The following is a 24,261-nucleotide window of genomic DNA, read 5'->3' as shown; positions in this document are numbered from 1 at the left end:
CCTCACCTTTTCTTCCACTTTCCTATTGGCCAGCCCAGGCCCTTAGCTCCTCCCCCACAGGCTTCATCTCCCACCTTATTATCCAGTCCGGGTTTTGACAAAGGCCCAGTTGTGATGTTTGGACGGCTGGCGGTGTCAGTCGGAGCTGGCTCCGAAGTTGTGGGGAGAGAAAAGGGAAGAAAACCTAACAATGGATTTAAAGAATACTGGACCACTTTCTCCAGGTCCCCATTGAGAGTCAGCCCCTAGAAATGACCCAGACCATGCTTTATAGTTGGGGGCCAGATATATAGCGACATATGTATGCCAGCCAGCCAGTATGTGCTCAGTCGTGTCAGATTCTCTGCAACCCCATGGATTGTAGTCCCCACTAGTTTCCTCTGTCCATGGAATTTTCCAGGCAAGAATACTGGAGTAAGTTGCCATTTCCTTCTCCAAGGGATCTTCCTGACCCGGGGATCGAACCTGGGTCCCTTGTGCCTTCTGCATTGGCAGTCTGATTCTTTACCAACTGCCTCACCTGGGAAGTGACCGTAAATCAGAAGAGATTTGCTTCTGGACACAGGCAGGCCTTGAAGCTCAGGGCTTTGGAACCAAATTGACCTGGGTTTCAGTCCTGACTCCACCAGGGTCTGATTGTGACTCTGAGCCTCAGTTTCCACATCTGGAAACAGCGGGGAAGTGGGGAGTGGAGGTAATATATCGAACCGACTTCTTTTATTCATTAAAAAATGTTTACTGAGTGCCTATCATATGCCAAGCTCTGTTCTAAGTGCCTGACTTAAGCAAGTCAGCCCCCAGAATTTGCCCTCATGGACCCTGCAGTTTGCGGAGGAGGTTAAACCACAATACACAAAAGAGATAAAGAGTGTTAATAATAGCTAACATTTACCGAGCACTTCCTATATGCCAAGCACTCAGTTATCTTCACTACAAGCCCTATTTTCATCACCATTTGATAGATGAAGAAACAGGCACAGAGCTTGTAAGATCATTTCAGCTCCTGGCATTAGAGGGATAAGACAGAGTGATATTGTCAAGGATGGGAGGCTGAGGCTAATTTAGAGAGTGTGGCCAGAGAAAGTCTTTCTGAGAAAGTGACATTTGAGCTGAGATGTTAATGACAAGCAGGAAGCAATCACACAGGGGCAGGGGGAAGGGGGGGGGGGGGGAGGTGACTTTCCAGGCAGCAGGAACATGAAGTACAAAGGTCCCGAGGTAGGCATGAGTTTGGCAACAAGAAGGCTGTTGATGATGGAATTGTGGAGAGCTTCCATGTGAAGAGGAGAGCAGGAGGTAGATGGCATCAGGAGATAATGGGAGCACCAAATCTTATAGGACCTCGAAGGCTGTGGCAGATGTTGGTGATTTGTCACTGTATTCTCCATGAGCCCCAGGGAGGCCACATTGGTAAATCACACAGGAGGACAGTGCCTGGCACACAGTAGGCACACGTAAAGGGCAGCAACCCCTGTTCATGTCCCAGTGAACAACTACTATGTGAAGTCAATAGGGACTTACTTCCCTAAGACTCCACGCTCCAAATGCAGAGGGCCTGGGTTCGATCCCTGGTCAGGGGACTAGGTCCCACATGCTGCAATTAAGACCCGACACAGCCAAATAAAAATAAATTTTAAAAGATCAATAATAAGTTCCAGGTGATGACCAAAATAGACATGGGCCATTATCATTCTATGATCACAGCTAATTTTCTTACTGAAGAAACAAAGCAAGAACTCAGATTTCTTGCCTTCCCAACTCCCATTTCTCCCAGCCTCACCTCTCTGAGCTGAGATTCTAGGAAAGGGGAAGTCAGACTCCTACATACAGAACGATATGCAATGGGCTGAAATGTGCAATGTGCTAAGGGCTGTTACTGGAGTGTCCCCAGAGGATGGAGGGAGCCCAAGGGACTTCAAATCCTGCAGTTGGGGAAGGGGAGGGGAGCAAGGGTGTGAAGGAAAGAACCACAGGCAGGAGAGTTTAGGCTGCTGAGCTGTTGGGGGTGGGGTGGGGCAGTAAGGTTGACATACCAAGAAGTCAGGATTTCCCTGGTGGTCCAATGGTTAAGACTCTGAACTTCCACTGCAGGGCACATGGGTTTGATCCTTGGTCGGGGAACTAAGATCCCATATGCCTTGCAGTTTAGGGGGGAACAAAAGCCTCTGCTGAAGGTCTATTATGAGGATCAAGTGAGATACATGCATGTAAAATGCCCAATCTGGTGCTTATTAATAAATATGGCACCTATTATTATTATTTGTTAATTAGTAGTAGTAGTTCTGTGGTGCTGGAGAAGACTCTTGAGAATCCCTTGGACAGCAGAAAGATCAAAGCAGTTAATATTAAAGGAAATCAACCCTGAATATTCATTGGAAGGACTGATGCTGAAGCTGAAGCTCCAATACTTTGGCTACCTGATGGGAAGATCTGATTCATTGGAAAAGACTTTGATGCTGGGAAAGATGGAAGGCAGGAGGAGAAGGGGGAGACCGAGGATGAGATGGTTGGATGGCATTACTGACGAATGAACATGAGTCTGAGCAAACTCTGGGTTACGGTGAAGGACAGAGAAGCCTGGCGTGCTGCAGTCCGTGGGGTTGCAGAGTGGGCCACGACTGAGCGACTCAACAACAGTAGTAGTAGCAGTACTTCTATTTTTGATTTGGGACTGTGTTTTTTTTCTCTCTCTCTCTCTCAGCGTCTTTTTTTTCCTCTGTCTTTCCAACTCTTTCTGTCTTCCTGTTTCTCTTTCTACCTCTCCTTCTGTTTGTTTAGGTCTATGCCTGGGTGGGGAGCTCCGTGAGGGCAGGGCAAGAGCTATCTTGGCCATCGGGGTCCCCAGCATTGTCAAGCCCAGAGCCCGATATATAACAAGTACCCAGTGAAGGAACCTTTTATGCTGGTAAAGTAGTTAAGACTCTGAGCTTCAGGTTTGACCCCTAGTCACGGAATAAAGATCCCACATGCTTCGCACCATGGCCAAAAAAAAGAAAAAACAAGTACCCAATAAAGTAAACCAAACCCAGCTCTGTGCCTAACCAGTGTTGGGAGATGCTGAGGACCCAGCAGTGACTGAGACAGCCCCAGCCCTACCTTCTCAGAGCTCACGATCCAGGAGAGGAAATCATTATTTGTTGAATGAACGAGCTAATTTTGAAGTGAGCTTGGAAGACTCGACCAAAATTGGGTGGAGGTATTTGAGGCAGAGAAAACTGCTGGGACTGAGGTAAGAGGGGGTGGGAAAGAGTCTGAAGAGTTGGGAAGTGATGGAGAGAGGGCTGGAGAGCTCAGCAAAGGCCTGGAAGCCTGTGGAGAGGAACCTGAGTTTTCTTCTCTTGAGGGCACTGGGGAGCCATGGTAGGTTCTGAGCAGGGGAGGGACCACGGCAGGTTTGTGCTTTAGCAGGACCATTCTTACAGCCTGGCTGCCCTGGGGAGGTCGAGGCGGGGGGGTGATGGATGGAAGGAAGAAGGACATGACTGGGGCAGCAGAACGGGGGTGGGGGGCCAGAAGCGAACTGGATCAGAGTAGGGGCTGGGGGGAGAGGGAGGAAGAGCCAGATTCTAAAAACCAGGACAGGAAATTCCCTCCGCGCTTTCACTGCCGAGAGCCCAGGTTCAATCCCTGGTCGGAAAAATAAGATCCTAGAAGCCCCGCGCGGCCAGAATAAAATAAATAAATAAATAAATAAATAAATAACCAGGAGGAAAATGTCTCTGTCAGCCTGCTTTCCGTGATGCCAGAAAATGGGCTTGACGGCTCACGCACCACCACCAGGGGGCAGCCGGGACTTCAGGTTTGCATTTCCCAGCGGCTTCTCCCCCGGGGCGGGGGAAAACTGCACCTAGATACCGAGGTGTGGAGAGGTTGAAGTTGTCTTCCGGGCCCCAGCTGAGAGTCCCTCTGCTTTCCTGCTCCACCCCCCAACACACACACCGATCCTGGCCTCTTGGTTCCCTGGAGCCCCTACCCCACCAGCAAGAGATTATGTCAACACAGTCCGGCTGATTCTGTCCAGGACAATATTTGCCCTCAGGATCTGGGAAAGTTGCTATGGAGACTGGGGACTTGCTGTGGGGCTGGAGGCAAGGGAGGAGGGCGGAGAGGCAGAGCCAGGGGGAGCACCCTTCCTCCTGGAAGAGGGTGAGGGGAGCCAGGCGTCATCTCTGCCTCACCTTTGCCTGACTGAGCCTTGGGGAGTTTATCCATCCCCACTTATCTGCGTTTTCCAAGTCTTTTCCCCCCACCCTCTGCGCTCTCTCTGGACGTCTCTTCGTCTCTGTCCCTGATTATCTCTCTGGATACCTCTGCTCTCATCTCTCCGAGTCTGTCTCTCTGTCCTCTGGCTTTCTCTCTTTGGGTCTTCATCTCTATATCTCTCCACGTCTCTGTGTCTCTCTAGGTATTTGTCCTGTCTCTATGTCTCGATCTCTTTGGGTCTTTGTCGCTCTCCGGGGTCCCGTGCTTTCAGTGTTGGCCTCTCTAGGCCCTCATCTCTGGATCTCCGTCTCTGGGTTCCTGCTGGGTCCTCTGCCCACCTTTCTCTCTCCGTGTACCCCCATCTCTGGAGCCCTGTCTCTGGGTCCCTGTCTTTCTCTGTGTCCTCTGCCCACCTTTCTCTCTCCATGTGCCTCATGTCCGGAGCTCTGTCTCTGGGTCCTGTCTGTCTCTGGGTCCTCTGTCCACCCTTCTCTCTCTGTGTGCCTCATCTCCGGAGCTCTGTCTCTGGGTCCCTGTCTTTCTCTGGGTCCCTGTCTTTCTCTGGGTCCTCTGCCCACCTTTCTCTCTCCATGTGCCTCATGTCCGGAGCTCTGTCTCTGGGTCCCTGTCTTTCTCTGGGTCCTCTGTCCACCTTTCTCTCTCTGTGTACCCCCATCTCTGGAGCCCTGTCTGCTTGTGCCTTACTGGCTCCTGTGTCGCTCCTAGGCCTCTCTCTGAATCTCTGTCCCTCCTTCTCTCTAAGGATCTCTCTATTTTCAGCTGCATCTTTCTCAGTCTCAGTCTGTCTCTGACATTCTGAATCTCTTTCTGTTTGTGCGTGTGTGTGCGCGCACCCATGTGTGTGTCTCTCTCTGAGGCCTTGTCTCTCTGCAGTCCTGAATCTCAGGGGGCCATCTCAGCCTCCCATTTCTGGCCTCAGTCCCTATGGGGCCCCCTCTCCCCATCTCTCTCTGCCTCATTTCTCCTGCACCATCTGCTGGCACTCCAGGCCCCTGCCTGCTCCCTGCAGGCTCTTCTTAGCTGGGCAGCCCCATGGGGGGAGGCACAGTCCCCCCAAATTCCTCCCCACCATGGCATCCTGAGGTGTGTGGGGGGGCACACTGCCTGGTCATGGCTACGGTGGAGGGAACAACAGCCTGGAGACCCGGGACCAGGGGACATGGAGAAAGGGAAACAGATAGACACCCTGAGAGGCGATGGGAAAAGAGGCATGAGAAAGGAGAAAGCCTCAAGATAGGCAAGAAGAAACTGAGCTGGAGGATGGAGTGAGCAAGAGAAATGAGGAGGGGGCAGAAGGAAATCCGGAGGGAAGAGAAGAGAAAAGACAGCCCAGCCAACAAGGGAGGAAGATGGAAAAACTGCACTCAGGCTTGGAGGAAAGGAGAAAGTAGAGATTCTCGGATCAAAGGGACTGAAGGGGGCATGGAGAGAGAAGAAGGGCAAGGGGAGAGGGCATGGCTGCTTCTCTACCTGCAGCTTCCAAAGCCCTGAGCGTGGGGACTGGAGAGGGCCCGTGTGGCTACCCCTGAGGCCCTGTTGCCTCCTCCCCAGGCCCTGGGAGAATGTGAAAGCCCCCAGGAGGGCTGAGATGAACAGGGGGCCAGTCGGGGACCCAGACACCCCTCCTCCTGCCCTCCACACCCACTCTGGACCCAGTGCTCTATTCTGCCCAGAGGGACTGATGAGGGAGTTGCCAGCCCGCTCATCCCCAGGCTCCTGTCCTGGTTGTCTCTCCTCAGGGCCCATCTTTCAGGCTCTCCCTCCCTCCACCCACCTCATCTCCATCTCTCAAAGTCTCATCTCTCAGTTTGTATCTCTTCTTTCTCTCTCCCTTTCTCGGTCTGTTTTGTCTTCCTTGATTTTTTCTCTCTGTCTCTCTCTTTTTGTATATTTCTCTCTACTTCTCTGCCTCTCTTGATTCTTTCTCTCTGTCTCTTTCTCCTGGTCTCCCTCATCTCTGCCTCTTCCTGTCTCTGCTCTTTCTTGGTGCTTGGTTTTTTTTCCTGTCTTCCTCACCACCTCAGTTCCTCTCCTCTGCTTCCCCCTCCCACCCCCAGACTCTCTCTTCCCACTTTCCAGCCTCTCCCCACCTTCCCATCCCCAGCAAGTGACCCCAGACCCTCTTGGGACCAAGGAGAGGCTCCCTCCCAACCCCAGCCTCTTCCCGAGGTGCCCGGCATTCTCAGACTCCTCTCCTCTCCACTCCATGAACTGAGCCTTTCCCAGGACCCAGAGGGCGCCAGGAATGTGGGGCAGAGAGCAGGAGGCCAGCTGGAGGTCAGGAAGCCAGGAGCCCCCATGTCACTCCCCCTCCCCGAGACTGGTTTCCTTCCAGCCTTTAGTGCTGGATCTCACGCCACTCCTTACTCTCTGCCCCTCCTGGGGCCTCCGGGCCTCAGTTTCTCCTCTGCAAAATGGGCAGGCTCACCTCTGTCCCATTTATCTTCCAGCTCCCCGGGGAGTGTGTGCTCATGAATGCTACTAGTGTGATTAATGTGCAGGAATTGGTGGCTTGCATTCAAGGGGGAAGTGAGTGCTGAGAGCCGGGATTCAGTTTCTAAGCCAAATATTTTCCATATTTTAGGGCAAAGGAAGAGACTGGAAGTGGAGACTCTGAGGAGGTGTGTGATTCAGTGGTGACTGTGACCAGGAGACCATGTGAGGCTGTGGGTTCGTGCATGGTGGTAGGAGGATAGTGTGCAATCCTGTGCACAACTGTGTGACTGCGGGTGGCTGTATACGACTTGTGAGTGCAAGTGAGGCTGTGATGGACTTGTGAGTGCAAGTGAGGCTGGATGGTTTTATCCACAGCCAGGAAAGTTTGATAAGGTCGGGTTCTTATCCGTGATTTGAAAACCCTTTGAGCTGGGAGAGTAGGAAGTCCAAGAGTCACTTCAAGCTACATGCCCTCCTCTCCAAGGTGGTCACCAGGTTCCCTCGAGTCTCAAAGACAAAGAGGCTGTGATGGACAAACTGAGCCCCGTACTGTGATGGACAGTATGTCCTAGCACTGGGCGTGAGTGAGGATGACAGTGTAATGTCCAGAGCTCATGGGAGTGTGTGCCTTAGTGACACTTGGGGAACATGTGTTGTTGGAATGTGACTGTGGACTCTTGGTAATTATGTGAAGTGTGTGAGACGTTATGTGAGCATGTTAATGAGTGGAATTGTGTAACATTGTATATATAACTTTCAGACTGTTATTAAAGGATCAGGTGACAATCACCTATAACTGTTGGCCTTTATGTCATCAACAGCCTCTGCTCTATGCCCCAAATTGTGCTGAGTGACACTGGGGCCCCGGTGGTGACATGCTTTCCCTGTCCTCATGGGGGCACTCAGGCCAGTGAGGGCAGACAGACAGTATTTGTGACGTGATTTAATGATGGCGTGAACATATGTGTGGTGGACACAGTATCATGGGAACTAGAGGAAGCTGTGATTGTGTTCCTGTGTGAGTGCAGGAGTCCATGCCCAGAGTGCGTGGCTGTGTGTCACTGTGGATGACTGTCAACCTGTAGGGGAGAACCTTTGGTTCACGGGGTGTGATGCTGGATTGTGGGACTATGAATGAATATGAAGAACGCGTTCGGTGAGGTGCAGTATTTAAGACTCTGTGCCAAAAATAAAAATAAAAAAAAAAGACTCTGTGCCTCTCGGCAGCTCAGTGTATGGGATCGTGTGTCATGGCCCCGCGTGTGGTGGCTGGATGGGACAGGTGGGACAACGTGAGAGGCTGTGTGCGCTGGGAGAGGGGGTCCTCAGGATGCTGACTCTGTGACTCTGCTCCCCTACGTGACCCTGAGTGGCTGTGATACTCACAGACGACTGGCCCCCTGCGCCAGGTCTCTGCCCCAGCTCCCCGCTCCTGTTCCTTGGCCCGCCCTGGCCCCGCCCCCTACCCCTACCCCAGGCTCTCACCTCCCGCGGAGCCCAGGCGAGGCCGGCGGCGTCAGAAGCAAGTGCTTGAGAGGAGAGCTGGGAACAGGTGAGGGCTCCCCCATCTCAGCCATTCCCCTGCCCCTGTCCCCTCACGTCTCCGGATCCCTCTTGCTCTGTGCCGGATCCCTCTTGCTCTGTGCCTTGGTCTCAGCTTCTCTGTGCCCACGGTCTATGTCCTTCTGTCTACCTCTCAGTGTCTCTGTCTCCACATCGCAAATCCCTGTTTAGCTGCAAGTTCTATATATCCGTCTCTTTCCCCCATTCTCTGTGTCTCTCCATGTCTCTACCTCCTCTCTGTCTCTGAGCCCACATTTTTGTCTTTGTCTTCCTCTCCCTTTTGGTCCCTGATCTCTTGCCGTGTCTCATTCTGTCTGTCTCTGTGTCTCTCCGTTTCTATGTTTGTCTCAAGCATTTCTGACTCGTGTGTTTCTGGGGCTCCAACCGACATCCTCCTGTTTCCTCCTTTCCCTGCATGGGGCCAGATGTAGGGTGTTGGGGGTAGACTGATTTCCAAGCATCTGGGCCCCTCATCTTCCTAGTCCCTAAGGAGAACCATTGCCCCATTAACTCTGGGTTTTATCCGCAGCCAGGAAAGTTTGAGAAGGTTGGGTTCCTATCCGTGATTTGAAAACCCTTTGAGCTGGGAGAGTGGGAAGTCCAAGAGTCACTTTGAGCTACATGCCCTCCTCTCCAAGGTGGTCACCAGGTTCCCTCGAGTCTCTAGGTCTAGACTGCGGGTGACCCTGGAGTTTCCCTTCCAGCGCAGCTCTAAGGCAACCGCACCCTCTGCAAACACCCCCCTTCCATCACCGCTGCCCCAGCAGCAGCCCGGGGCGGGCCGGGGAATCAGGTGTTGGAGGTCGGTCTCCGCCCACTCCTCAAGGCTCATCCCCCTACCTGGCCCCAGATCATCCCTCGTAGTTGTGGGGGGCGCTGTCTCTGGGGTACGTGATTCCCTGAGCGGAGGGCGCTAGCGCTGGGAGAGAAGGCAGAGGCTCCTGATTCTTCCTCGGACCCCCAGACCCGGCTGCCCTAGCGTGACCGGACCCTTCGTTCCCCATGCCCTGCTGCCTACACGATGCCCACCTGTCCACCCTGGTGGCTGCTGCTTCTGCTTTCCCTGTGGGAGCCGCTGCTCCGGAGCGCGGAGGTGAGAACCAGAGGAGCCAAGGATCTCAAGGCTTGGAGGGATGTTGGGGCCGGTTTTAAGTCGTATCCCACCGGGAAGATTGTTTCAAGGCTCCCCACCAGCCCAGATTCAAGTTTTGATAGTTGTTTCTAGTCCTTCTTCTTCCCCCATCCCCCACTCCCCTCAAATCCTCCTGATAATTTCCAGCCGCCTCCGTCTCCTCATTTTCCTGAAGGTTTTTAGTTCCCCACAGCAACTCCCGTGGTGGTTTCTAGGCACCCCTCAAGACTTAAAAGAGGTTTCTAAGCCACCCAAGACGCCTGAGCAAAACAGGACAGCCGCTTCAAGTCCCTCCAGGGTGTCTCTGGCCCTCAGGGATCTTGCTGCCTGGGAGCTGGGGTCGGGGCGCGGGCCGAGGTGTGTGTGGGGGTGTGGTCCTTTCTTTTCTCTTTTTGTAGGCAGGCTCTGAGGGGCAGACAGCGGGAGAGCTGTATCAGCGCTGGGAGCGGTACCGCAGGGAGTGCCAGGAGACACTGGAGGCCTCGGAGCCCCCAGCAGGTGTGACAGGGGTGGAGGACTAGGGGCGAGGGAAGGGCTGGGGCTGAGAGGGATGGGCTTGAGGCCGGCTTGGGACTGACACGCCGCCGAGGCCTGAAAGGGAAGTCTGGGGGTCTGGGGTAAAAGTGGGCCACGTGGGAGAAGCCAGAGATGAAGCTTGAAAGGGGAGGTGTCTTGGGCGGGGCTTACACTCGGTGGGTGGGACCTAAAGTGGACGGTGAAGGGGGCAGGGTTTGGGGTGGAGTCTAGGAAGGGCCTTGCAGACTGGGAAGCATCTGTTGCGGGAACTTGCTTGGTGGGAGGAAGCCAGAGTGGCTCGAAAGATGGGCGGGGCCTCGGGCCTGGTGGGAGGAGCTACGAAGGAGCAGGGACGCGACCACTCCAGGTGGGTGGGGCTTGTGCGGGGCAGAGACTCCTTGGCCTCGAGTTATCCCAGGTCGGTCCGAACTCTGGCCCCCACGCCCACCCCAGGCCTCGCCTGTAACGGGTCCTTCGATATGTACGTCTGCTGGGACTACACTGCACCCAACGCCACTGCCCGTGCGTCCTGCCCTTGGTATCTGCCCTGGCACGGCCACGGTGAGCTGCCGGGTGGACCCCAGGCCCACCTCTGACGCAAAGATCTCCCTCCTAACCCTGGTCCCAGAAGCCACTCCCCCGCAGCTCCCCTGGTCCTCTTGGGCTGGGTCTCTCCACATAACGTCCCTTCTCTGTCTCTGTATCTCTCTGACGGCCACCAGGTTATTTTTTTCCTTTTCATGAGTCTGTCTCTGCACATCTTGGTCTTCCTTGCCTAACTAGCAGTGTGACGTGGGGTTGTTGTTCAGCTGATCAGGTGTGTCCGACTCTTTGTGACCCCATGGACCGCAGCACGCCAGGCGCACCTGTCCTTCACTGTCTCCCAGAGTTTGCTCACACTCATGTCCATTGAGTCAGTGAGGCCATCCAATCATCTCATCCTCTGTTGTCCCCTTCTCCTGCCTTCAATCCTTCCCAGCATCAGAGTCTTTTCCAGTGAAATTTCTTTATGCCTCAACTCCTCATTTGTGAATTGATGTTTATGATAATACCAAGTTCATAGGCTTGTTATGAATATTAAATTATTACATCTAAAATGCTATATTATGGTTTATCATCATTCTCTCTCTGCCTTTGTCTCAGTTTGTCTTTCTGTCTCCATCTCTCTCTGCGTGCCTCTGATTCCCTCCCTTGTCTCCCCTCAGTGGCTAAAGGCTTTGTCCTCCGCCAATGTGGCAGTGATGGCCAATGGGGACCTTGGAGAGACCATTCTCAGTGTGAAAACCCAGAGAAAAATGGGGTTTTTCAGGTAAGAAGAGGAGAGATTTAAGGGTATGATTTCCAGGCAGCAGTAGAAAAGCAGCAGCCTCAGACAGAGCCTGAAACCCCTTGTACCATTCAGGACTCTGGGTTCCAAGTGATAGAAATTCAACTCCTTTCTTGAGGGAGAAACAAAAAAATATCGGCTTTTGTGATTGAAAATTATAAGGCTACAGCTTCAGGTACAGCTGGATCTAGGTGCTAAAATGATGTAGTTGGGAATCTCTCTCACCATATTGTACTTCTGTTTTTCTCTATGATGGCGTCCACTTTTGTGTGTGTGTGTGTGTGTGTGTGTGTGTGTGTGTGTATGGTGGAAAAGGTGGCCCCCATCAGTACCAGGCTCACATTCCACCTGCAAGCAATGCTATAGGCAGACTGAGCTTTTTTCTCAATAGCTCCAACTTAATGTCCCAGGACTGACCGTCATTGGCCTGATTTGAGTAGCATACCTGCCCTTGAGTAGTCACTCTGTGTGTGTGTGTGTGTGTGTGTGCGTGCGTGTGGTGTTAGATAGCATGCTCTGATTCGCTGGTCAGACGCCCAGCCCTGGGGTTGAGGGGTGCAATGCCCCACTCAAAAAAAGGTTGATAGATCCCCTCTAAAAAATTGGGATGCAAATATGAACAAAGAGCAGCTCCTTTATGGCCTGAGGGTAGGAGCTGAGCTCTATTTCTTTTTAAAATTTATTCATTAATTTTTGGCTGCACCGGGTCTTCATTGCTTTGTGCAGGCTTTCTCTAGTTGCGGTGAGCGGGGTCTAGTTGCGGCATGCAGGTCTTTCGGTCTGGGCTCAGCAGTTGTGGCTTGCGGGAGCTGACCTCTATTTCTGTGTCCTCTTCCCCCACCTCCACCCCCAGAACCAAAGGCTGACCTTGGAACGGCTGCAGGCTGTGTACACTGTGGGCTACTCTCTGTCTCTTGCCACACTGCTGTTCGCCTTGCTCATCTTGAGTACCTTCAGGTGGGAACCCCCAACCCTGAACAGAAGCAGCAGAGACTGGGCTTCAGTTTTCCCAGAAAGATGGGGGTAGTCAGGCTCCACCGGCAACAAGTATCCAATGGTGGTTCTGTGAGGAGGGCTGGGGCATAGTTTAAGGGACTGTGTGTGGCCAAGGACAGGCCCCCAGACTGCCTCCCAAATCCCCCAGGCGGCTGCACTGCACTCGCAACTACATCCACATCAACCTGTTCACGTCTTTCATGCTGCGGGCAGCTGCCATCCTCACCCGAGACCGTCTGCTTCCTCCCCCGGGCCCCTACCCTGGGGATCAGGTCCTTACCCTCTGGAACCAGGTGAGCAACATCCTTCTCTTTCTCAAACTGAGATTCTGCCTCCTCTGGTAGGGCCAGAAGGTTCCCATTCCTGGCTTCCCTTGTGGCTCAGAACGGAAAGAATCTGCATGCGATGCAGGAGACCTGGGTTCGATCCCTGGGTTGGGAAGATCCCCTGGGGAAGGGAAAGGCCACCCACTCCAGTATTCTGGCCTGGAGAACTGGGGCCACAGAGAGTCAGACATGACTGAGCAATTTTCACCCTATCAACCGGGCTTTCCTGGTGGTTCAATGGTGAAGAACCTGTCTACTAATGCAGGAGACATGGGTTCGATCCCTGGGTCGGGAATATCCCCTGGAGAAGGAAATGGCAACCCATTGAACTTCTCTTCCCTGGGAAATCCCATGGACAGACAGAAGGGACTAGTGGGCTACAGTCCACGGGGTCACAAAAGACTCAGACATGACTTAGCAAGGAAACAACAAAAAGAACAATAATGTTATCCATTGTTAATCTCTCCAGACCCTTCTGACACAACTAAGAGGGACCCTCCCTACTCAGCCTCCCCCGTCATTGAACTCTCTCACCCGTTATCTCCTCTACTGGGACATTGCCATTCCCTTTCTCTCGGTATCTCATCCGTCATTGGAGTTTTGCACCAAGAAGAGAGGCCTCTGCTAGAGGCGAGACAGAAGTTGGCAGGATGGGAGAAACTAACCGATGGGGGGATTGGGCAGATACCAATTTGTTCCAGGGAGACAAGGTGGGAGAGACTAGGGGCAGGTGGGGAGAGAACCTGTCTGGCAGCAAGTTGGGCCATACCAATTGTTGAAAGCGAAGGGGGTGGGAGAGTCCATGTGCTGGTGGTGATGAGAAAAACGTTTTGAAAGGTGGAGTAGTTGAATTCTTAGGAGATGGGGTGGGAGAGTCCATATCCAGGGGAATCTGGGGGGAACTCATGAAATTCTCCAGGCCAGAATACTGGAGTAGGTAACCGATCCCTTCTCCAGGGGATCTTCCCGACCCAGGAATCGAACCAGGGCCTCCTGAATTGCAGGCGAATTCCTTACCAGTTGAGCTTCCAGGGAAGATAGATAGTGAAGTCGCTCAGTCGTGTCCGACTCTTTGCGACCCCATGGACAGTAGCCAACCAGACTCCTCCGTCCATGGGATTTTCCAGGCAAGAATACTGGAGTGGGTTGTCATTTCCTTCTCCAGGGAAGATAGCAATCGTTAAAGAGGTTAGAGTAGGAGAGTTCATGTAGGGAAAGAGAACGGAGTGAGTGAGGAGAGGATAGCTTTACCATCCTTCGGTGATACAGAATGGGAAGAGAATATTTGATGACAAGAGATGGGCTTGGAGGGGACCCTGACTGCCCCCTCCCCCTGTCTGGTCACCCCCTAGGCCCTAGCTGCCTGTCGCACGGCCCAGATCGTGACCCAGTACTGCGTGGGTGCCAACTACACGTGGCTGCTGGTGGAAGGCATCTACCTGCACAGTCTCCTCGTGCTTGTGGGAGGCTCCGAGGAGGGCCACTTCCGCTGCTACATGCTCCTCGGCTGGGGTGAGCCCCGACCCTGCCCCCTGCCCTGCCCAGCGCGCTTCCCCTCCCGCAAACTACCCAGCTTGAGGGGGTCTCCTCCCCTCTCTAGGATTCTCTGCCTCCCCTTCCCGGTGGGGGAATTCCGCGGGTCTTGGGCCTGGCAGGGCCCGTGCGCGCTCTGACAGCTGCGGCGGGGTGGGGGGCGGGGGTTGGGGTCTGCGCAGGGGCCCCCACGCTTTTCGTCATTCCTTGGGTGATCGTCAGGTACCTGTTCGAGAACACGCAGTGAGTCGCGGGGCCTGGGGGGGGCGGGCCTGGGGGGGGCGGGGCTTTGAGGGATGTGGGCGGTCCTTCGAGGGACGTGGGCGTGGTGAGACGGAATCTTGGGGAGGTTCTAATTGCTTCTAGGAGCCTGGGAGGGTGTCTAAAGGAACCAGTCGCTTAGGAAGATGGGTTCCAGGATTACTGCAAGGGGCGGGATGAGGGCTGGGCCTAAATAGTAGCAGTGGGTGTGGCCTTAAGGAAGGTGGGGAAGTTAAGTGCTCAATTCTGTGAGTTTAGGGTATTCTAGTCTATCTCAGCTCTACGCCCCCTCCTCCAGGTGCTGGGAGCGGAACGATATCAAAGCCATTTGGTGGATCATACGAACCCCTATTCTCCTAACAATCTTGGTACGGCCGGTCCCATCTCCTCCAGGCTGGTCTCAAGAATTTCCCATCCTGGGAAGCCAAGGTGGCGGGGAACTGGCTCAGTCTCTCTCTCTCCCCTACCCCCCCAACCCCCACAGATTAATTTTCTCATCTTTGTCCGCATCCTTGGCATCCTCGTGTCAAAGCTGAGGACGCGACAGATGCGCTGCCCGGACTACCGACTGAGGTGGGGACGCAGGGGAGGGTGACTGGGGGCAAGGTAGGGGACTCAGGCCCCCGGCACCACTGCCACCTTCTACCCGCAGGCTGGCTCGCTCCACGCTGACGCTGGTGCCCCTACTGGGCGTCCACGAGGTGGTGTTTGCTCCCGTGACTGAAGAACAGGCCCGGGGTGCCCTGCGCTTGGCCAAGCTCGGCTTTGAAATCTTCCTCAGTTCTTTCCAGGTGCCTAAGCGGGTCCTCCTACTCAGAGAGGAACGAGGGTTAGAGTCATCCTCTGGTGCAGCCGCAGAATGGGCTGCGAAGATGGGATTTTTTTCATTCATTCTATACTTCCGTCCTGACTGGGGAAGCAGGGAGAAGGCAGCAGACCCGGCAGCCGCAGCAGTACTGCCTCCTGGTTAAGATCGAGGGCTTTGAGATCAGCCAGGGCTGGGACCAAATCTGGGTCCTCACTTCCCAGCTCTGTGACCTTCACCTCAGGGCCAGGGAAAAGGCGAAGCATATGAAGTGCCTAACATGCCAAATGGAAGGAGATGTCCACTGATATTTAAGGTCAACCCTGCCCGTGCTTGTCCTACCCTAGTCTCCATCCTGCTTTACCTTGTTGGGCCTCAGTTTTCCCATCTCTAAAGTAGGGACAATACTAGTTTCACTTTATAAGGCTGTTCATTTATCAATTCAGCAAAAATGTATTGAACACTTACTATATACCAAGCACTTTCCCAGGCTTACTTTGGGGATATGGCCAACCCAATGGTCCCTCTCCTTTAGTGGGAGAGACAGATGCTAAAGATGCTATATAAGTAAAATACACAGAATGTCAGATGGTGAGATGTGCCTAAAGGAGGGAGGGATGAGAAGGCAAGAAAATAGAGATGACAAAGAATGGGATAATGGACAGGGGTCAGGGAAGGCCTTGCTGAAAAGACACTAGAGCAGATACCCAAAGAAGATGAGGGAATGAGCCAGGAAGATATTGGGGGAAATATTCCAGGAAGAGAAATGCCAAGTGCAAGATCCCTGAGGTGGGAGAGAGTACTGATCACGATGGCACTCTCGTGGCCAGTAGGCCTGAAGCAGGGGGTGGGTGGATAGGACAGAGGTGACATACCTGGGTAGATCCTTGGGCCTAGAGAGGACCTTTTGCTTTTCCTCTGAGTCAGTTGGGAACCATGGGAGCGAGCACAGGAACGTGATCAGAGTTGGATTTTAATGGGATTGTGGAAAGTGATAATAAGATAAGTAATATCTTACTGCATGCTTAGTCAGTCATGTCCGACTTTGCCAGGCTCCTCTGTCCTTGGAATTCGCCAGGCAAGAATACTGGAGTGGGTTGCCATTCCCTTCTCCAGGGGATCTTCCCGACCCAGGGATTGAACCTGGGTCTCCTGCATTGCAGGTGGATTCTTTACCATCTGAGCCACTAGGGAAGCCCTTGTCTTGCATTAATGTATCAATTACTTTATTAATTATAAATATATTTTATATGTATCTAAATTTCTAAATTATTATAAATATAAAAATAATCTCAAAATTATTTTTTTGGATGTGCCTATTGAAGTTTATTATTATGGAATTTCTTGGCAGTACAGTGGTTAGGACTCAGCACTTTCACTGTCAAGGGCCCAGGTTCGATCCCTGGTCTGGGAACTAGGATCCTGCAAGCCCCGCAGCACGGCCAAATAAATAAATCCAATATGTCATGCAATAAGTTATGATAAGATTTAGAAAAAGGTTTAACTATGTCCATGCACTAGAGCTTGTATAGTAATAATACCTTAAATCTCAGCACCACCACTGTATTATTGTTCCATTTTCCAGATGAAGAAACTGAGGCACAGAGGGGTTAAGCAGCTTGCCTAAGTGGGGAAGAAAGTGGGAAGCTGTGATCACATCCAAGCAGTCAGCCTCTGGGGTTACACGTTCTTAATCTCCAGCCCTGATGGCTCTGCAAATTGGGGAGGGCAAGGGGAGGGGGAAAGTCAGGAGCCAGGGAAAGGGTGACTGCAATAATCTAGGACCGTTGTGGCGACGGGCGAGGTGGTTTGGGCCTGTAAAGGGTCAGAGCTCATTGAGGGGTGTTTATAACCCTGCCCCTGCTCCCAGTTTAACCCCCGCTCCCCCTACGGCAGGGCTTCCTGGTCAGCGTCCTCTACTGCTTCATCAACAAGGAGGTAGGGAGAGCCGCGGCCCGCCGCCCGCGCCCTCTGCCGGCCGCGCAGGGAATGGCGCGCGCGCCGCCGCCTCTGAGCGCCGTCCGGTTTCAGGTGCAGTCGGAGATCCGCCGGGGTTGGCACCGCTGCCGCCTGCGCCACAACCTCGGCGAGGAGCCGCGCCAGCGCCCCGAGCCCGCCTTCCAGACCCTGCCCTCCGGCTCCGGCCCGGGCCAGGTCGCCGCCGGCAGCGCTCTGTGCTCGAGGACCCTCCCAGGTCCTGGGGGTGAGGCCAACGACATCTTAGAAAGTTACTGCTAGGCAGCGGGATTCTTGGGTCCACGCAGCATGTATTTATTGAGCGCCTGCTGTGTACCAGGCTTGGCTTGGAGGGTGCTGGGCAAATGGCGCGGGTTTGGGGCTGGGGGCGGGGAAGGAAACAGAAAAGCCCCTGTTCTCTTAGAGATTACAACTGAGTGGGGGAAACAGGCGGTGAGGCCAAACCAAATTAGACTATGTACACTGTGGAATGGCTTAGGAAGAAAGGTTAGAAGGGGACCTAGTGTAGTCCAGGGCATCTCTGATGAAACGACTTTGAAGTCGTGCCCAAAAGAGGTGAAGGAGGCAGCTTTACAAAGAATTGGCAGGCGAGGTTTTAAGGCAGAAGGAAGAACACCTGCGAAGGCCCTGGGGCAAGAAGGAGCTTGGCTGTGTCAGGAAAAGAGAGGTGACCTAGGAGGCTGGAGCGGGATGAGTCAGAGCCCACAAATGGGGAGAGAGAAGCAGGTGGGGTCAGAAGAGTGGGCATTTTATTCCAAGTTCATGGCAGATTCTTTGGAGTGTCTCCTAGTGGAAAGGGCTAAGGTGTTAACAGACCACTCCATCTGCCCTGTGGGGTGATGGATTATTAGGGGCTACTGGGGCAGCTGGGAGCCCAGTAAGGAGTCTGATAATGGTGGGAGGTGATGTTAGCAGGACCGAGGTGGCAGCCACATAGGGTGTGAAATGGTTGGATTCTAGAGCTAGTTTAAAGGTAGAACTGAGAGGATTTGCTGAAGAAGAGACTCCAGGGATGACTTCTCAGTTTGGGATGGAGAGAGTAAAGAGGGAGGGAGATGGGGTTTGAGGTGGGGAGTACCAGGAGTGCTCTCTGGACTTGTTAAGCTGGAAATAAGGGTCTGGAGCTCATAGGAAAGGTTAGAGATAGAAATGTGAGTGGGCACTGGGGTCCAGGGAGGATTCTGAGTGTGGAAAGAAACAAGCAATTTCATGGCAGGCATCAGAGCTAAAATCTACAATGGGAGGCCAGGCCCACTGCCACCTAGAGACATACCCACCCTTTTTGGTGTCCCCTGGGAACTATGAGATTTAGGGGGGAAGCCAGCAGCCTCAATGTGGCCGGGCCACGTATATATATATACACACACAAGACTCTCACTCCTAAATCGCTCCCCACCACAGACACACACTTAGATTCAGTTAGAACCTGGGTGTTGTTGATTCGCTTCCTTGGGGTCCCCAGCTCTCTGGACAGATATGGCTCACCACCCCTGAATTCAATGTCCTTTGAAGCATGCGGCCCTCCTGGGCCCCTCTTGTGGGTTCTGGGAAGGTGGGGGCCTGAGAGCTGTGTCCTTGTAAATAAAGCATGAGAAAACAGTTGTTTTTGGGGTGGGGAAATCTTGGCCAGGCCATAAGGGAGATGACAGCAGGGAGGGCAAGCTGTGTGGCCAGGTGCCGGTGGTAGCCTTGCGCCCTCTGGAGAGCAGCGCTGCCTAACTTCCAAGAGATTCAAGAGTCGCCAAGAGATCACGGACACCATGCTGCCACCATTCTCCATGCTTAAGAGAAGCTCCAACTGGGAATGTTCCTGTGATCTCCTGCTATTGAAACTATTTGCAGTGTGTACAATTAAAATTGTGCGTGTGAAGATCATGTTCTTTTTTTAAAAAATTAATTAGTTAATTTGTGACTGTGCTGGGTCTTCGTTGCTGCACGCAGGCTTTAGTTGTGGCAACTGCGGGCTACTCTCTAGTTGCAGTATGTGGTGTCCTCACTGCAGTGCTTTTGCTTGCTGCGAAGCTTGGGCTCTAGGCACACAGGCTTCTCAGCAGCGGAGGGCTTCAGTAGTTTCAGAATCTTCCCAGAGCAGGGATCGAACCCATGTTAGGTTCGGACACCCCTGCATTGGCAGGCAGACTCTTAACCACTGGACCATCAGGGAAGTCCACAGACCCAACATTTTCTGAAAGCTGCTTCTCTAGGAAGATGGTGGAGGAATACTAATGCTGCAGGAACCGGCCTGGTTCAAATCTTAGATTGGCTACTATTTAGCTGTGTGACTGACTTGAGGAAAATTCCTAACCTCTCTGTGCCTCACGTTCACTTCGGGAAAATAGAAATGATCACACCGACATCCTAGGATGGCCTGAAGTTCCTAAGAGGATCTCACCGGTGCACGGAACACACTTGGCTAGTTTGCCTACTGCTCTTCCTGCAACCTGTTGTCACTTTCATTCACTTGAACTGGAAGAGGGGATTAGAAACTATCTGGGCAGATGGTTGGATAGAGATGATTGATGACAGGCAGGGTCATCGGTTCTAGCCCTAGGCTAGAATCTTTGCTGTCAGCCTGGCAAAGCAGGGAAAAGACCTGCAACTTCCTGGGGAAGACAGGAGGGATGTGTGACCGGGACTCCAGCCCAGGACTGTGACCCCAGGGCTTGTGCTATCCCAGGCTCTGATCAATCACCAAATCCAGGGAGAAGGTTTCTGCAGCAGCACCGTCCCCACCTCCCCACCCCGGCTTTACAAGTTAGGATATCATGGCTCCATCCTGGGCCCCTCCCAGTCACAGGGTCTGGCTCCCTGGGTTTGAATTCGGCTCCATTGTTTCCTGAGTGATCCTGGGCAAGTCGCTTACCCTCTCTGGGCCTCCGCTGTCTCATCGATAAAATGGGATGGCTCTGGTATCTATCCCTCAGATGGGTGTTTCAGTTAGACATGAACATGCACCCTTATAACCTCACAGCCACCGCCCTGCCTGTGTCAGGCCTTCTACTGCAGGGTCCTCAGCTCTGTTGCTGATGGGCTCTTGGGATAACTCAGGCTGTGCCTTCCAGAGCTCAGTGTGTCAGACATCTCCTTGGATCCTGACCTCATGCCTGGGAACTGCACCAGCCTGGCACTTGGCCCTCTCTGGAGAATACAGAGAGAGATGCAGAGACAGAACTCAGAGAGAGATGTGGGTGGGAGGAGCATAATGGATATGCTTCAGAGAAAGACTAAAGGGATTTCCCTTAATCTACCCACAATAAGCCAGGACCAGCTTTCCCACCTCCACCTCTCTACATTTGTCAGAGAATTTCTCTCAGGGCTCATGAAGCTGTGATCTGAGGGCAGCAGAGTTCAGGGGTTAAGCCACTGGCTCAGGAACAACAGGGGTTTGAATCACGGCATCACCACTTTCGGGTTGGATTCCCCTGGGGAGGGACCATCACCACTCTTTGCCTCAGACCCTGCCCCTGGAATTGGAGGTGATGGATCACAGTGCCTGCTCAGAGGTGTACAGACGTATGAGCAGACAGAGCCTAGGGCCTGGCGCTCTCACAGCTCAGCAGGTGTCAGCGACAAATGCCGTCAGTATTGAGTACTAACTGCTCTAACCTCTGAAACTCACTCCAGTGTTCTTGCCTAGAGAATCCCAGGGACAGGGGAACCTGGTGGGCTGCCGTCTAGGGGTCGCACAGAGTTGGACACGACTGAAGCGACTTAGCAGCAGCAGCTGCTCAGTGAGGGCAGACTGGGGGCTTTTCTGGGCCCTGCTGTGTCCCCACCATGGCAACACAGGGCTGGGCACAGACTGTTTGAACAAATGGGGGAAAAAAAAGAGTGAAAAAAATTCTGAGTGAGAGTGACTTACTGAAAGGTGGGGAGGAGGAGGAGAAAGTGATGAGAAGGTAGAAAAAAGTTAAAACACAAAAGACCGCAAGAGCTCTCTCTGCCCAAGATGGGAAAATTAATGCCTGGAAGGGGCAGAGACTGGGCCTCTTCACCTGTTCAGAGAGGCCTGAGCCCATGCTTCACCCCACACCCTGCCACCCCTCTGGGGTCTGTTCCGCTCTCTAGGCCCTGGGAACAGGCAGAGGCTGCTAGAAAAAACGCACGATTTTATTATTTCAAGTACAGAGGGCAGGTCTTCGCAAAACCAGGGGGCAAGTTCTGACAGCAGGGAGGAGGCCCTACTTGCCAGCGATGAGCGGGTTCCTCAGGACCACGATGACAGAGTCCCCGCGCAGGAACATCTTGGAGATGTAGCGGTCCTTGTTGACTGGCTTGGACTTCTTCTTGCCCTTGCCGCTCTTGGGGACCTCCGTCCACATTTCCTTCACATTCTCCAGCACCATGTTGCAGTGCCTGGTGGGGACGGGGAGGCAGCAGGAGTGAGTGAGGGGTGCGTCCTGACCCTTCCTCTGGGCGGCACTGCCTCTGGGAAGGGGGAGAGCCAGGGCTCCAAGGCTCAGGCAAAGGACTTCACCTTCTGTGCCTCAATTTCCTCTTCTCTAAAATGGAGACATTCATGGTGCCTGCCTCCTATGGCTGTTGTGAAAATTAAGTGAATCAACACACTATTCTTCTTATGGGCATGTGTGATGACAGTGTGGAATAGCTCAGTCAACAAATGTTTACAATGATTAGAGCAATGAAAAAAAAAACAGGTAAGAGCCCTGTCTTCATGGGCTCTGCAGGCTAGTGAAGGGAGAACACAAAGCAGGTAAACAAAGACACCTGTAATATATTGTCAGGTGGTAGTAAGTGCTATGAAGAAAAACTAAAGCAAGGTAAAGGGATAGGGGGCTTCCCAGGTGGCTCTAGCAGTAAAGAACTTGCCTGCTAATGCAGGAGACATAAGAGATGCAAATTCGATCCCTGGGTCGGGAGGATACCCTGGAGGAGAGCATGGCAACCCATTCCAGTAGTCTTGTCTGGAGAATCCCATAGACAGAGAAGCCTGGTGGGCCACAGTCCATAGGGTTGAGGGTTGCACAGATTCAGACACAACCAAAGTGACTTAGCTCTCATGCATACACACAAAGGGACAGGAGGATACAGGGAACTATGACTGAGTGAAAGAAAGAAAAGAAAAAAATTGGGAAAGCTCTGTATCTTGCTATATAGTAATCTACGGTGAGGAAAGCACTTCCCAAATGCTAACTAAAGGCTGCATATGTTTACTGAGCATTTATCATGTGTTAGGTACTGATCCAAGTGCTTTTCATACATAGTATTACTGAAGCCTCATGACTGTTCTGAGGGATATTATTATGATGCATATTTCACAGGTAAGGAAACTGAGGCCCGGACAGCCTACCTCCCCAGACCCTGGTGCTCACCTGTCGAAGGCCTTCACGCGGCCCAGGAGCTTCTTGTTGTTACGGCAGTTGATGAGAACTTGGGTGTTGTTTTTGACTGACTGCGTGAGCACGGAGAGCGGCCCCGTGTTAAACTCCTCCTCCTCCCGCTTCTGCAGCTCCTCTGGGGTCATCTCACTCTTGGGCTTGTTAAGGAGACTCCTGAGAAGACAGGTATGGAACCCAGAGGTGAGCAGGCCCATAGCCTGGGTGCTCATGGCCTCTCCCTCGGTGTCTCCCCAACACATATCCCTCTTCTCCTACTCAGTCCTCTCTCTTGGTATCACCACTTGGATGCCTAATGGATATTTCCAATCCTCGCATGTCCTAGGCTGAACTCCAGACCCCCCATAACCCAAACTTATACTATCCACAGCCTTCCTCATCTGTCAGTGGCGACTCCATCCCTCTGGTTCTTTGAGCAAAAGCCCTACTGTCAACTTGACTCCTCCTTCTCTCACATCCTATATTCAATCTGTCAGCAAATCCTGCCATCTGCCACTAAAACCTATCAGAATCTGAATTTCTTACCTTGGCTTAAACCTCCATCATCTCTTTCCTAGAGGTCTCCTTGCCTCCACCCAAGCTCCCCAACAGTTTGCCCTCCACAGAGCAGTCTCAGAGGTGGTGTCAAGAATCATCTCACTCTTGAGTACCCTCTCAGTGTAAACAGTAAAGCCCAGCTTTTACCCTCACTCTGTTCCAGGCACAATGGCCTCTTCAGTGGTTCTTGAAGCTATCAGGCAAACCTTCTTGGGCCCCTCTATTCACTTTTCCCTCTGCCTAGGTACATCCCCAGGTACCTTTGCGGTTTGCTTTCTCACTTTCTTCAGGTTTTTGCTCAAGTGTTGCCTCCTTTATGTGTTCTGTCTCTCAAAAGTGACATTCCACGCTGTTTTACCCTGCTGTTATTTCTTTATTCACAACCCTATCCCCTAACACATTCTAGAATTTACGGATTTATTACCACCACGTTTCCTGCCTGCCTCTTCCCATCCCGTAAGATGTAGAAGACGATTTTTTTTCCCTTGGGGAGAGTGGAGTAATTCAGTGATATAAGCTATGCGTCTAAAGCAGCCTAATACACAAACACTCAATAAATAACTGTTGAGTGAATACATAAGTAAAATCATCCCCATAACTCGTTATCCGTACCAATGGCGGATGTGATCGAAAAGCCAATTGTCTCCAGCTAAGCCTCTTACCTTAAGACCGCATTTCCTACAAGTCCGTACTCCTCATCTCCCAGGTTTTTAATTCGTAAAAACGCTTCCTCTTAAAATTCACTTCAATAAGATTGCTTATTTGGGAAAGCCCAGCCTGTTATCTGATAAAGCTGTCCCCGCTTCCGAAGTCAGGATCCGTCAAAGGCCCCACGTCCCTTCGCAACTCATCAGTAGAAAGATACGCCACTTTACCCCCAAATGTTTGCTTCCGCGCCCATTTCTGCCTACCCCCTTCAACAGGTAAGCGGCCAAACTTACACCCTCAATCCCACTGCCGCCACCCAAACCCAGCCCGGCCTCACATGATGATGATGGTGACCGCGTTTTCAAGCCACTACCGTCTCCTCCGTGGTGCGCCTCCCGAACAGAGAGCCAGAGGCGGGACTTCCTCTTCCTACGGCCCACTTCCGCGCGCGCCTGCGCAAACCCAACCAGCAAGTGGGGCGTGGCCCGTTGCTATAGCGATCTCCGCCCTCGGCGGAGGCTGCAGAGTAGAAGCCTTACTTAGTAAGTAGCTCCAGGCCACCATTCAAGACAGTACTGGGCAGATATTCACGACCACGGAGAGGAAAAGAAGGCGGGACTGAT

At 52.7% G+C, this 24,261-nt stretch overlaps 2 protein-coding genes across 2 annotated transcripts; one reads left to right on the top strand and one right to left on the bottom strand.

Moving 5' to 3' along the window:
* The first annotated feature begins 9,244 nt into the window (after positions 1-9,244).
* On the top strand, positions 9,245-18,966 carry GIPR (gastric inhibitory polypeptide receptor). Its single transcript, XM_040254077.1, has 13 exons — positions 9,245-9,316; positions 9,754-9,853; positions 10,325-10,432; positions 11,077-11,180; positions 12,052-12,155; positions 12,343-12,487; positions 13,873-14,032; positions 14,236-14,296; positions 14,613-14,682; positions 14,799-14,887; positions 14,967-15,105; positions 17,016-17,057; positions 17,151-18,966. Exons 1-13 carry the CDS (start codon positions 9,245-9,247, stop codon positions 17,355-17,357), a joined length of 1,401 nt encoding a protein of 466 aa, XP_040110011.1. The 3' UTR covers positions 17,358-18,966.
* Positions 18,967-21,185: 2,219 nt separating this feature from the next.
* SNRPD2 (small nuclear ribonucleoprotein D2 polypeptide) lies at positions 21,186-24,083 on the bottom strand. Its single transcript, XM_040252511.1, has 3 exons — positions 23,976-24,083; positions 22,430-22,609; positions 21,186-21,452 (listed from the first exon to the last, which is right to left on the bottom strand). Coding segments are annotated over exons 1-3 (357 nt in total). The 5' UTR covers positions 23,978-24,083; the 3' UTR covers positions 21,186-21,277.
* Positions 24,084-24,261: the final 178 nt, after the last annotated feature.

The sequence above is a fragment of the Oryx dammah genome, unplaced genomic scaffold, assembly GCF_014754425.2.
Source record: "Oryx dammah isolate SB20612 unplaced genomic scaffold, SCBI_Odam_1.1 HiC_scaffold_13, whole genome shotgun sequence".
Lineage (NCBI taxonomy): Eukaryota > Metazoa > Chordata > Mammalia > Artiodactyla > Bovidae > Oryx > Oryx dammah.
The sequence above is the reverse complement of the archived record's forward strand: the minus strand, read 5'-3'. Positions and strand labels throughout refer to the sequence as shown.

Excerpts from the sequence above, each read along its gene's own strand:
- SNRPD2 (XM_040252511.1), bottom strand. Across the intron at positions 21,453-22,429 it reads CGCGTGAAGGCCTTCGACAG|GCACTGCAACATGGTGCTGG; the intron begins GTGAGCACCAGG and ends CGTCCCCACCAG.
- GIPR (XM_040254077.1), top strand. The coding sequence starts at position 9,245 with ATGCCCACCTGTCCACCCTGGTGGCTGCTGCTTCTGCTTTCCCTGTGG. Across the intron at positions 9,317-9,753 it reads CGCTGCTCCGGAGCGCGGAG|GCAGGCTCTGAGGGGCAGAC; the intron begins GTGAGAACCAGA and ends CTCTTTTTGTAG. Across the intron at positions 12,488-13,872 it reads TCCTTACCCTCTGGAACCAG|GCCCTAGCTGCCTGTCGCAC; the intron begins GTGAGCAACATC and ends GTCACCCCCTAG.